The 13,741-nt window shown below is 41.8% G+C and overlaps 1 protein-coding gene across 1 annotated transcript; it reads right to left on the bottom strand.

Moving 5' to 3' along the window:
* Positions 1-996: 996 nt before the first annotated feature.
* Positions 997-5,168, bottom strand: sla1a (Src like adaptor 1a). Its single transcript, XM_061093042.1, has 8 exons — positions 5,042-5,168; positions 4,579-4,670; positions 3,620-3,719; positions 3,361-3,447; positions 3,076-3,179; positions 2,468-2,599; positions 1,889-2,015; positions 997-1,591 (listed from the first exon to the last, which is right to left on the bottom strand). The coding sequence occupies exons 1-8, from the start codon at positions 5,074-5,076 to the stop codon at positions 1,390-1,392; spliced, it is 879 nt and encodes a 292-aa protein (XP_060949025.1). The 5' UTR covers positions 5,077-5,168; the 3' UTR covers positions 997-1,389.
* Positions 5,169-13,741: the final 8,573 nt, after the last annotated feature.

Here is a 13,741-nt window from a genome sequence, read left to right as displayed (position 1 = left end):
ACACACACCCACACACCCTGCTTGACTTCCCGGTTACTTGCAGGTATTTTACTACAATTTTAAACCCAGGCAACCTTTTTGATCTTTCTGTTTAACTGACAGAGAAGAAAACGCTGAGCTTGACAGGTCACACACTGTTGGCTCATAAACGTGACGAACGATAGTAAAGAAGACAGGCTGCAGGTCGCGAGCCTCATGATGCATTAGTTTGGGGATGTACGGCTTATCAGACAATCTGAAACTGGTCTCAAAATAGCTCAGGTTTCAGTTAATGTTCCCACGGAAGTTAACCCAGCAGCAGTGAAGTTTCACATCCAGCATTGTTGGTTGAAAATGACGCGTGATCTTTGAACCTGTTCCTCACAATATTTTTCACTCGTGACCCTTTAATCGAATGCAGTGTTTACCTGAAGTGGGTGAAAAGTGATTTCCCTTTTCAAACCGAATATATAAAATATTTGAGAGGCATTAAAAGGTAAAAAAAATTAGATAAAGGTCTGAAAAATAAGTATAATTTTGCTGTGTAACACTTTCTTATTTCTTATCCAAGTAATCATCCAGTCCGTTATGATGCTGCCACGTATGCATGCATCTGTTCAGGAGACAAACGCATCACCTCCAGTCAACTTTTCCTCACAGACTGACTAAGCTCATATTGCACATTAAATTCCTGGACATGTTTATCAGGCTTTACTCTCTGACTCACATGCACCAGCCACGAGCAGAGATCTAAGGATGAACACGCTGTTTATTTAGACCCAAGCTCATGGTCTGCTTCCTCAGAGAAGTGGTTAGAAATGTTTAGCTCGAGCTGTTAACGAAATCGGAGGAAGTACAAATGTGAAAATGTCAGAGGAGAGATTGGTTTTGTAGATTTCCCCGCTAGTATCATCACATAATACTCTATACAATGCCGAACTTAAAACTGCTCTAATCAATATATAAACAAAATATCAAATGAGTCAATCAATGCAAATTCAAACTGTTCTCACAATATGACTTTTAAACCATTCAACATTTATTAACACCACAGGTTTGATTAGGTTTGATGGTTTGAAAGCGACAAAATATAATATAGACATTAATATGACCCAACAGCGCCGACAGCTTACAAGTCTTCTTCATACAATCACAGTGGCAAATAAGACTATTTCTGGCTCATATGCTGAATGCACACACATCACATTTCAATTGCACTGTTGTCCACTGCAACCGTGTTCTTTCTTTATCAGTTCAGTCAAAGTGTCATGCACTTTGCGTTTTTTTCGTTGAAGTTTGTTGTTTGGAATGTTCAGCACCTCTGCTGACATTAGAGCAGTGGTAGATTTCTGAGAAGGATGCCACCTCCGCTTGAAGCTATTCCAGTTTTTTTGAAGCCAACCGCAGCCTCTAGAAGTCTTCGTCAAATTCACTGTGCTGCATGCCGCTATTCGGGACAACATAGACGGATTTGCTCTTCTTCTTCCTGCTCTTCGCTCGGAAATGTGCATTGTCCTGAGTCTCAGAGAAGGACAGGTAGGCGGCGATGCTGTTTCTGACTCCGTAGCTCACCGCGTTGTCACTGCAGCTCTCTGTGCTCACCAGCTGTCTCCTGCAAGGACAGGAGATGTAGACATCGATAAGAACAGAGCAGCTTCACATTAACACAAATGTCCTCTTCCAGCTTCAAATCTGCAATCCAATTCTACTTTTGGATATTTAATCCAGATGAATAAAAATCTGCTTGGATATTTAGAAATGTAGATGGAAACAAACCTTATTTACTTAGATTATTGCATCTAATCTTGGCTATTTTCAACATTCAAAACCATCTTAAGCTGACTCAAAAATAAACTACTATCTGCCAGTTTTATTATGCACCGTCATCATCACCAAGCCCATATCCTACCTGTCTACTTTCTTCCAGTCAAAGTTGCGTCGCATGACAACAGGCGGAGCTGCAGGATCGACTGGTTGAGGGGCGGCGGCCGACAGGCAGGGAGAGGTCAGCACACAGCATAGGCCATCTGCATTGTCTGTGAAGGCAAAGGCGGGGGGGGGGGGGGAGGGGTGTAACTATAACACTGCTCTCTGTTATGTTCCATAACTGCAATAACCTCTGTCACACTCTGTTACTCAAGAGCACACACCGACCACACTTGTGAAGAGGGTATTTGCCCAGAAGAACTGCAATTTTCCAGAAAGCAATGATAACACTTTTTTTGTTACTTTGCATACTGTATGTCACTTCCTGTTTTGGTCCAAAAATGATTCGTCAGGGCAGGAAATGTATTTATAAAAATGCGACCTGATAAGAAACAGTTCCATATTGAGATCACAAAAAGTTGTTTTGGGTTGATGTGGTTGCACAAGTCTTTTCGCTCACTTTCCACTCTACATGTGAAGTTTCGATCAGTATTATTAGTCTTTCAGGGCCTGTGTGTTTCTAATTGGTTGTGCTATCTGAAGGGTTAGTGCATCCGCCCACCTGAGTAGTGGTTGACCATATCCTCCAGGCACTGGAAAGTGAGGCGGGGGGAGATGTAGTACCAGCTGTTGTCCAGTCTGAAGATGCGATAGTGCTTTATGTTCCGGTGCCTCACTGAGAGGGAGTACTGGCCTGAAGACGACAAACACGATCCACTTAATGATATCATATCAGATTATATGCAGCATCTTCATATTTATTGTACAAGAGACTGATATTGACTTTCTTATCTACATGTCAATAAGTGAACAGCTTTACTATTGTCTGAGCTTGTTCCTGGTTGAGTATCGAAACAAGAAAATGTGGGCGTGGAGTTCCTCTTTGGTGAGCTTTGACCAGCGATATTAGTGCGTGTACACATTTTAGTTTCTGCTGTTTTGTATTACACAAAAAGTGTTTAGAAACACTTTTTCTCCATTGGAAATCCTCAAGAATCTGTATATTCAGTTGAAAACATCAGTGAAAACTATTTTTTATCTATCTTTTTCATGATTTGAGTCTGACTTAGTGACTTCTTAATTCTTCCCTCTGCAGACCCTTTACTTTCTAACAATTACTGAAACCCAGCGTTTACCCCAAATGAAAAGGTGATTGCTGCAGACTCTCACCTCTCTCCCTGCCGCTCTCCCGCACCAGAAACGCACCCACTCGGTTCACAGGTAGAAGCAGCAGCTCTTCGGCCTTTTGCCTCTCCACCCCCTCAAACAGCCACCTGACACAGCAAAAACATCAGTCAGAGATCAGATCAAATGCGGAATATTTCCCAGTTTACACCAGTGACACTGTCACACGAAACACAACTGATATCTTGGATATTCAGAGAGACTTCTTAGATATAAAGGTGAAGAAAGATTAGGGATTTTTCATGACAGCGTCAGTATTATTGAACTTACCCATGATAGACTTTTGCCGCATGAGTGTTGGGGATGTAGTTCTCCTTCCCTGTTTGGACGGATCGAACCCTCCACCAGTAAACCTCCCTGACCAACGGAAAGAGGCAAAGAGGAATCAACAGTTGACCTTTTTGTGTGAGCACTTCTCCATACTCTGAGAGCTCCTTCACTGCTTCTATTTCCTCATATTTATTTGTGATATTTTCTCTGAAAAATGCATGTCTCGGTCAGAAAACAAGAATGCAAAACGTGATCGTACTGTGCGAGGACTTGGAGCTTCTCCCCCATCTGGAAGATGGGTTCGCTGATATCAGGAGACGGGTAATCCTGGAGCACCACCACCGTGTTGTCCTCAGAATCTGCCAAGAACAATATTTACGGCGTTTACAAACAGACACACGATGTTTCACAGACTTGCTTTGGAAGTTTCCAAAAAACTAACCCTTATCATTATTATGTGTCAATTAATTTGAGTGTTTGTTTGAATTTGTTTTCAGTGTTATTTACTCTATTATGACATTCCTGATATAAACAAAGCTGTGCATGTTTCAAAGCATGTAAACACTTTCTGGCCACCAAGAAGTCTGTGAACTTCAGTGCAGATATGTTGCAAAGCACATTTCTTACGACATTTGTTATGGACGTACTCTGTAAAAAGTACTTCCACCTTTTCGTAACTACTTCTACTTGCTTCAGCTTAGAAACTCCATTCCAACTTTAAAATGTTCAGCTCATGTATATTTCACACTTTTTAAAATATTTTATATTGCATATATTAATATTTCTTATTTAAATGAATGGAAATAATGTTCACGTCTTCTAAAAATGTCACCACTTTGAAATGCAACTGTTCCAGCACATTTCCAGCTAGAGAGTTCCTTTAAGCTTTAAAGAGAACGCAAGAGTTTTGGCATATTTGCATTCTTTATTTTATTTAGTTTTTACGCCACCAGTCGCCCCACACACTCTAATTATCTAGATTAACTTATATCTAGAGCTGTTGTCCTTGAACTGGGACTTTTTGTTGACAGATTTACAGATTCAAATTCAAAAAGTGCATTTTTTTACATGCACACAAAAGGTGATGTACAAATGCATGACGTTAAAATATGTTTGATCTTCAGCCCTTCTTAAATTCACCACACTACTTTAGCTGCTTCTAAACTAAAATTAAATTGGTTTCTTCATCACAGGTTTTAGTGTTATTTAAAAACTTACTCTTTTGAGAGCTGTCAAAGTTCTGAGTGTCGAGCTTGTCCCTGGCGATCCCACCTTTCATCATGTTCCCCATCTTCCAGATGGACTCCAGCCTGAAGTGACAGCACACAGACAATGAGATGTAAATATGTCTATCGGGTGCATTTTCCACTCGTATAACAAGCTGTATTGCATACTGCTGAACTTCTCTTTGCCTCTTCACCACAAAGTTTGTAACTTCCTAAAAACTCACAATTGCACAGTGTCCCCTACGTACTCATTGCAAAATGGGACTGCTGAGGTGAGATGTGTATGTTTCCATTGCAACATCAAATTGCAAAGCATTGGTCATTTTATATTATGATCAGACTTACACATTTGTGTGCCTGAATTTCAACAGAGGCTTGCATCACACAGTGTTCAGCTGGACAGGACGGAGGGTCAACAGTCCCCTCTGTACAGAATTGAAATATGAAACACCTACCTGTTGGATTTATAGTTCTCCTGCTGCGATGGCATCAAGTGTGGTACGAGAGGTGATGTCCCGAACGGGGCATAGTGACGGTGCTTGGTACTAGAGAAGTACCATGTTCACAGAAGTTCAGAGGAATGACCCGTCACAGAGTGTGGCGACAGCTCTGCATCTGACTGCAAACACACTTCCTGTATTGAAATGAGGAAGAGGGCCAGCGCAGCTTATGAAAGAGGAGCATGCTAATGCCACACTCTGCCACTGTGGTTATCTATAGAAATATCTTAGATAGATTTCTAGAGTTAGAAAGAAAGAAAAAGTAGAAAAAGAAGAACATGAACTGGTCAATGAAGATATTCTGAACACTAATGTGATTTAAAACGTATTTTTTGTTTTTAAATGATATTCCATGGCTTGATTAAATTTTAAAAAACTCATCTCCATCATTTTTACATAATCTTTATTGAATTTATATCAGCTAAGTATTTTTGAGTCTTGTTTTTTGCCAAAGCTAACAAATATCCTTTTATTTTGACCAAGTTTAAAGCCCCTGGAAATGTAGGTCTGTGCTTATAAATCTTGTGTAACTTTTTGGCGGCCTCCTGCCACTGTGCTGACAGTGCAGACCAAAGATATCATTTAAAAATGTCTCCCTTAACTCCCCGTTTGACATTGATCAAGTTCAACTCTCGTATAAGGTCGGAATGATTGAATCTGAAGCCTAAGATCCATGGTTACATAACGATATTCCTTTGTGACACACTTTACTACTCTCAAGACATCTTAGCTCATGTATTTTCCATATTAAAAGCTGGATCAGTCTCCTGCACCTCGGGCCCGGTTTCTCTTACCACCTTTCGCTCTCCGACTCAAACGTGAAGGAAAAGCAAATTGGAGACAGAAGGAGATATCAGCTTCCTTTTCAAAATCAACTTTTTCCAGGAGTTTCAAAAATAGAAGTATAGTCAGAGAAACCATTGTCACATGAGAGTAATTGGAGTTTTATCAGACAAAACACTGAGCTGGCTGTTCCTTTGGTTGGCCTCCTGCTGTGTGTGTGTGTGTGTGTGTGTGTGTGTGTGTGTGTGTGTGTTTGTGTGAAGGAGCAGAGTCATTACAAACATAACATATTCCTTTGAGGGAGAACACAGAAACCAGACATCACATTCCATCTAAACTGAACTGTTGCTAAACTGTGTGTCAGACTGAGCTCAAAAGTTTTTGCTGCTCTGGGAAGAATAAAAAAGCGACTGTGGCTTGGTGGGTGGTGACTGGTGTCTGAAGCCAGGACTCAAACTGTTGTGGCTGCAAAGAAGGAAGGAAGTCTTCATCGGCTTCAGATGAAAATAAATACAACGTCAACGTGTAGATGGTGTGGCGTTAAGACCTCACATTTTTATCTCTACTGCAGAATTTGCAGTATTTCCTGTGGTCAGATTCATGCAATTTTAGAGCGTTTCAAAGTAGGTTTCACTCGTACTTCAGCCTTTTGGTTTCATTTTAAGTTCATAACTTTATGAAAAAATAACTGTCTCTTTGCGAAAGGGAACTTTAAATAACCAAATACTCAGTAGAGCGCATACTTTCATCAAGACCAATCTGTCCCACAAAGTGAGTTATTAACTTTCATGGGTATAATCCACTTTTAACAGCATTCAGCATTCATTTCTAAATAGTAAATAAATGACAAAGAAATGCATTTGTAAGAAAACAAAAATAAGTCACCATAGAAAGAAAGAAAGGCAAAGCATAAGTTTAACAGCTCGACAGTAACACTTTTAAACTCTGTATTTCAGCACATGGGGATATTACTCTGGAACATTTTCTTCCTTGACGACGGAGCTTGTTTTATTTTCTGTTTTTCTATTCAGCTCCTGGCTCTTGTCACTGAAACGCACCAGGACCATGTGTCTCTTTGAATAAGTCTCTCGCAGACATAACACAGGTGAAAGTCAACCAGTGGAGCCGTGCACGCTGACCTCCAGCTCAATGGTCCCTTTGTTGGCTGAAGATGAGAAACTGTATTCCTCAGTTATTTTAGGTAATTGATCGAGACTCCCACCCATCTGAGTTTCCTTTATTAGCCGGGTGTTTATTTGGCGAATTGCATGAATGACGATTTGAAAATATTGTCTTTTCTTTTAGATCCTTGTCTCGAGTGAATACAAAAAGAATGTTAGAAATTCCTTTATTCACAAAATGCTCATGAAAGCAGTGGAGCAGGTGTGAGCAGGTCTGCAGGCTCACATTTACCTGTCATGTGCAATTGTTAAAGAGCCTCTGAGTGATTGATGTCTCAGTTCCCAGTTTATTACACATGTAGGAGAAGTTGTACGCTCCACTTTTAAGACAGTCTGGGATTTTTTTTGCACTTTTTCTGGCCAACACATAAAGACAGATTCTCTCTCACCGTGCCTGGCATGGGCGGCAGTTACCAGTGACTGTTGTTGAGCCCGAGTCTGAAAGTGTATGAAGGATCCAAGGAGAGGTGATTACCACGCCCTCTAAAACTGCAAAATTGCTGGCTGTAAAAGAATTTCCGTCACACTTTATTTTTTCTAGGAGTCTAAACCAAGACATGCTGTCAAAAGGTGAGTGCCACTATTATAAATCTTTCCTCGGCTCCTCTTTTCCTAAAAAACAATACACATTCCACACGCTCGGACACCGGTAGTTAGCCCTCATGTGGCTGTTGAGTTCTCTGGCTGTAACGAGCAGGATCTAAATACAGAAGCGAGGCTGACCCCACTGGACACGAGACCACAGGCCTGAGAGGAACCGGGCGTGTGTTGGCTGCGTGTGAATGTATCGCGGCCACAGTTTCTATCCACAGACTTTGTAGGTTTAAAGGCGCTCTGAGGCCAAAAATACTTATATATAAAGAAGCCCCAAAATCCTCAAGCAGTTAGCCTGTAATTATTAATGCAAGGCGGTTACTGTATGTGGGTCATGCAGGCATCTGGAGCATCTTATCCACCGAAACCATCTGCGCAAGTGATCAGCCGTCCCTGCTTCTCACATCCATTAATGCATTCCTCCGAGCTCTCAAAAACGATCCGTCTGAATGATCCTCTGATGGATTTTGGCAGCGGTGTTATTTCTTTTTTGCTTATTTTGTGATTTGAAATAGCTGCAATAACGTTGTTGTTCCCGAGCATTATTCCGATTCCTTTGGGGTTTTTTAATGGGAACGCAATTGGATAAAATTGCATTAAGAAATCAAAGTCATTACCACGTCGTCCTCTGTTCAGTGTTTCATGGCAGCGAAGCACGAGCAAACCTCCTCAGTGAATCCACAACAACAACTTTCAGACCTGGAAACCTTTCCAGACCTTGAAACATTCATTCCAGTCTGCCGCATTAATGAGACCTTACTTAATGGCTTAGGAAAATATTGCTCATGAGAATTACATCACTGACATCACTGTGAACCGCGACCACCGTTAAAAAGAATCTGGTGCCGGGCAGAGTGATGACACTCACTTAAGTGGAGGCTTTTCACAGAGCGGTGGCAGCAGGGCCTTCAAAACTATCCCCAGAAGAAAAGTAGTAAATCATCGTAAGTGCTGCTGTGAAGCTTTACGCTACCGTCTCATTCATAAACCTTGTTTGATACTATTTATGCTTGGATTGTTTTCAGCATTTAATGCATTCAAAGCCTGTAATCAAGTCACTTTATAGTGGTTTTAATTGTTTTCGGGGAAATCCGCCATTTATAAAATCACCCTCACTTCCTCGAGTGGAAATGATCACAGGGAACGATGCTGCACGTAATTCCAATGTTACGGTGTTTTCTTTTTTTCCTCATTGATACTAACCTCAATGCACATTGTTCACTCTCCCACTGCTGGATCAGAGCTGGATCCATTTGGTGCTACTGCAAACCAAACATATCCTGCTTCAAATTAAAAGCATTCAACAAGTAAAATACATCAGTGCTGGATAAAACAATGAGTGGCGATGGATGGTTGGACTCAGATAACTTTGGCTGTTCCTTTCCAGTCCTACTATACATTTGTATTTTGCATATTCTGTATAAATCTGCCTCTTATTTTGAGTTATTATTGCCACTTTGTCTTGCTCCATTACTGATCTCACCAGTATTTATTGACTTCATGTCCTCCTTTTTTAAATTTCTATTTCCTTGGCCGCACTGTTGTTGTTGTTTGTACATTTGTTACATCCTGTCTGTTCTTAATTAAAAATAAATAGAAACACATTTTAAAACAACATGGAATTTGTTGTAAATAGGTGCTTTAGTTGCTCCTCCTTTGTATTCGGCGAGTTTCTGCTGGAGCATAAAGACCCGATGGATAAAAAGCAGATACAAGTAAAAGGGCAAACGTCAGAAAACATGTATTTAATATATTTTAGAACTTTAAGGTACTCCATTGATTCAATAATGTGCTTCCATGTGGTTGAGGGATTTGCAAGACACAGATTAAAAACAGTAGACGGCTACATACAGCAAAACCTGAGTAACAGTCTAAATTTTTGCCCCGAATATGGGCCCAGCTCAAAAACACAGCAGATCCTACATTTCCCACAATGCAGTTGTGTGTACGATGTCTTCTAATGTCCAAGCACCAGCTGAGATGTCATCGAGGATTTTGTTGTGTGACACTTTACAGAGCTCAGAGCCACAGGACACGTTCCACAGCCGTGTCCGCATGACGTGTCCACTCGCTCCCTTTCATCTGCGAAATGTGCAACGTGCCACTTGGAATCTCTAAGTCAGTAACATCACCCGAGGTTACTCCCGGACACGTATCACATCGTGCATCCATTAGTGGAGGGAGAGCAGTCTTGTGCTAATTGCACCGTTAAACCAAAGCGTTCCTGCTCTGCAGCGTGAGGTGTGCAGAGCGAAGAGGGAAAGTCTTCCTCGAATCGGAGCTCAACTCGACCTGTAATCACTGATTCTCTTCAGGACCACCTGTGTTTTTTGACAGCCCCGCCCACCACTTCCACGTGCACACTCACGCTCACACATGCACACATCGGGGATAATGCCAGCCTTTACATCCAGGGCTGGGTAACGATCGGTTACCTTGCCAGCCTCCACTGCCAAGCCCATAATGAGAGTCTGCATCAGCGGCCCCCAGTCACTCCCTCCACACATCCAGATGCGAGTTCACCGCTTATCGCTGCGTCATCATCTATTACCTAGTCATTACAGGCCGGTGAGCTATTTTCATGATGCATGTTTTCACTGTGCACCTGTGAATGTACATGCACATGCACACACACCCCCTTACAAAAGCACAAGGCACACTGCTGTTTTTAAGACATGTAAATCCCCACAAAAGCCCCAGAGCCAGATCTTATAAAGACATTTGAGCTGCAGTCAGCTGTGGTGTAAGTATGTGTTTGCTCACTGGACACATGTAATGACTGATGTATGATTGTGTGAAATGTATTAACTCACAGTCCTGAGCAAACTGCGTGGAGCAGATTTCATGTTTGTTGACGAGCTTGATAGAAGGTTCTATTTTCTGGCGCTGGAAAGATCTTAGTTAAGGAAAATGTTCGTATTTAACAACTTGTATATCTTACTCAGTGTTCAGTTTAGTGAGGATGTGAAATGCTCTGAAACAGCGGATGATTCTTGCACTTTCCAGCCACAGCCAAACAACACATTGCATAACAGACGATACCAAGCGTCATTTTCCGTTGACTGGATTTCAAAATCATTCAGCTTGTGCAGACACTCCAGGCAGGTCAATTGTTTTATTGCTTTTCTAAGAAACGATCCTCAGTGAGGTTGTGGAAATGAATTTCCAGCTATTAGTAAATTTCTGGTCCAATTACTTTTTTTAACCATGGCTGTCAAGCTTCTTTAGCTCATTACTGTGTACAGAATATCCTGCTATGGAGCTGGACTGTCTCACAGACTGAGAAAGGCTCCAGCATCACACACCCCTGTTTGTTTGGAGAGAAAGTGAACACGCTGAAATGCAGAGTGTGATATTGTACATGCAGCTGGTGAGGTTGAAAGATTCAATATGTGTGAAATAAATGTGTTTTTTTTATAACACACACACACAAAAATGTACAGGCATAAACACTCGTAGACGAGATGTAAAGACTGAGTAGCTTTGGAAAGAAGAAACAACTAAATCGTCCTCCACAAATGGAAAGATTAATTAAATAAGTAAATGTGAACGCTTATTCCAATCAGTTTGAGTGTTTTGATGCTGCTCCAACCTTATCTAGTCCAGTATAATCATACATCATAACAAAATATATTAGATGTAATTATCTCTGAGAAGAATTTGTATGTGTATGTGTACTTTGACACTTTACTCTGGTCTATGTCTCATCAACCAACATGGAGGAGATGACAACCGAGATGCTTTGGCCTGACTTTAGGACAGCTGTCATGTCATCATCAATCAGTATTACCAGTAGCTTATGGTTTGCCTAACCTCTGTTTTAATATTTTACGCATTGGCAAAAAGTTTCAGACAGTAGCTTTAGGCTTTGAGCTGACCTAAAACTGTAATAGTTATTGTCTGGGTATCTCCTGAAAATATGTATTTATCCGTCACAACATAAATGTGTTTATGTACTGCTACAGTAAAACTAAAACCTGACCAATGTGTAACATGTTTTCTATGGAAACAGCCACTAGCTTTTAAGGTCAGGAGAGGAGCAGCCTTCCTCTGGAGCTGCGTTGGAGTGTTTCCTTACTTCCTGTGCAAACACTAACATTTCAGCAACTGTACACAACCTGGAGATGGATGAACTCTACAGCTTTGTGGTTGTGTTTCTGATCTGAGAAACTGTTTCTATAGGGGGGGTAAATACTCCCTGGTGGTCATTGAATACATGTAACGTGATTCCTGTCATTTCCCTCGTTCCTGACATTCCTGCCGGATGTTTTTAACCTTGGAATTCACCTCGTCATCTATGTTCAGTGTATCGAGGCAGCGCTGAGCCAGCCTCACGCCCTTTGCCCTCAGCAGAATCCAGGACATGTTTACACGGATACGTCTGATATGAAAGAGTGATTATATTTATATTAAGCTGCGATATCTGTTTACTTTCCTATGTTCTTTTTCACTGGAGTTGTTTATCTAAACTCTAACATAATATATCATAAACTGACTTTTTATTTGTTCCAAGTGAAGGTCAAACCTTGTTTTTTTCTTTGGATGTGACTGGAACAATTTGTTCTAACCAAACAGAAAACACTTCAGCTGTCAGCACTGAGGAGAATCAGATCCCAGGTCACAGCCATGTACTGACAGTGTCTGGCCATGAACTCGTGTGGGAACAGATTCCACAGCTGAGTGCAGAAACTACTGGAGAGACGTCCACTGTGTGCTGGCTGTGTTTCATCCCACAGGGTAACTAACCCTCATTCACTCCCATTATCAACTTCACAGAGCAGAGAAGGTCAAAGGAAAAAGACTGGAGCAAAATTGGAGTGAGTACTTGCAGGTTTCCTTAGGAAAACAGGGTGTATGAAAATGGAGCAAAAGAGAAGACAGAAGGAAACCCTGTCATAACCATCTCACCTTCAGTCCCTGCAGGCTTGGAATTGTTATTACGTAAACCATGCAGGTATTTGAAGAGTGGTTTTTAGCTGTTGCTGGTTCTCTGGAGGATGTGCTCATGCTTTAAATCCTGTTTACGACTTCACATCACTTTTGAGAAAATCCATTCGCCCACTGTGGCTCCAAATACTCCCTAGCCTTTTGGATTTCACAAGAGATGGAGCAGATAAGGGAGCCTGGACACCTTTTTCCACTCTTCTTTTTCTACGTCTGATTATTTCAGCCTCCTTTCAGCTCTAAAATCTGCCGTGAATGGCTTTACATTTGGATCCAACCGAACGTGTGTTATTTGGGGAATTTGTCATTTCCAATCATCGATGTGATAGCATCAGAATGAGGCTAAATACCTGCACACATGTCAATGGCTGATCCCATGGATGCTGAGGGGATAAGCTGATGTAGGAGATCTGGCATTAAAGCCTCAGAATGCCTCAAAGTCATTTAACCCTGTCAGTCATTCAGATACGCACAGGAACCAGAGGGAATGTGATAAACAGGAGTTGAAAAGCTTGAGCATAGATGTGATTTCTGTGTCGTGCTCCCGTCCCTAAGTCAGATAACACCTTGAGCTTCATGCGCAAATGGATGCTCCTCAAAAACCACTTATCCAGAGGTTAGTGCCTTGGAAATAGCCGGTCAGCCTGGATAACCACGCCTAGGAGAAAGCATTCCTGCTCAGGGCCGGGCCTCAGGCAATCAAGAAATGGCCGGACCTTAAACGAGTCAACCATAAGGCATATCCCAAAAAAAATCACTTGTTTGTGTTCCTGAAATGCACAAGACAATGTCTCCACAGAGCTAAAAGCAGCTTGAGCCAGTGTTTGGTTTGAACTACAGCCAAGGCCACACTGAACTGAAACACATACGCCTGACGGGGCCGCGTATCGTTCGCCCTCACACACACAGACGCTCGAAGAGACAGCTTTTGTTTAAAGCCGTGATCTCGAGAGCAGTCGGGATCTCGAGGCGTCCCGAATCCTCTCTCGCTTTGTCCGTGCATGTCAACTCTCGCCCGAGCCAAGAGCCAAACAAACGAACAGAGCAGCACTGAGGCCCTGATGCTGTCACAGCGCGTCAGAATCGGAGGAGAGGCTCCATTACAGCCGGCCCCTAACTCATGGATGACATGTGAATCCCATTCTGTGCAGTT

The sequence above is a fragment of the Limanda limanda genome, chromosome 19 (assembly GCF_963576545.1).
Source record: "Limanda limanda chromosome 19, fLimLim1.1, whole genome shotgun sequence".
NCBI classification, from domain to species: domain Eukaryota; kingdom Metazoa; phylum Chordata; class Actinopteri; order Pleuronectiformes; family Pleuronectidae; genus Limanda; species Limanda limanda.
Note: the sequence above shows the minus strand (reverse complement) of the source record. Positions and strands in the feature narration are given on the sequence as shown.

Coding starts and splice junctions, on each gene's coding strand:
- sla1a (XM_061093042.1), bottom strand. CDS start 5,076: ATGCCATCGCAGCAGGAGAACTATAAATCCAACAG. Junction 4,671..5,041: donor GAGAACTATAAATCCAACAG/GTAGGTGTTTCA, acceptor CTGTCACTTCAG/GCTGGAGTCCATCTGGAAGA. Junction 2,016..2,467: donor TATGGTCAACCACTACTCAG/GTGGGCGGATGC, acceptor TTGCCTTCACAG/ACAATGCAGATGGCCTATGC.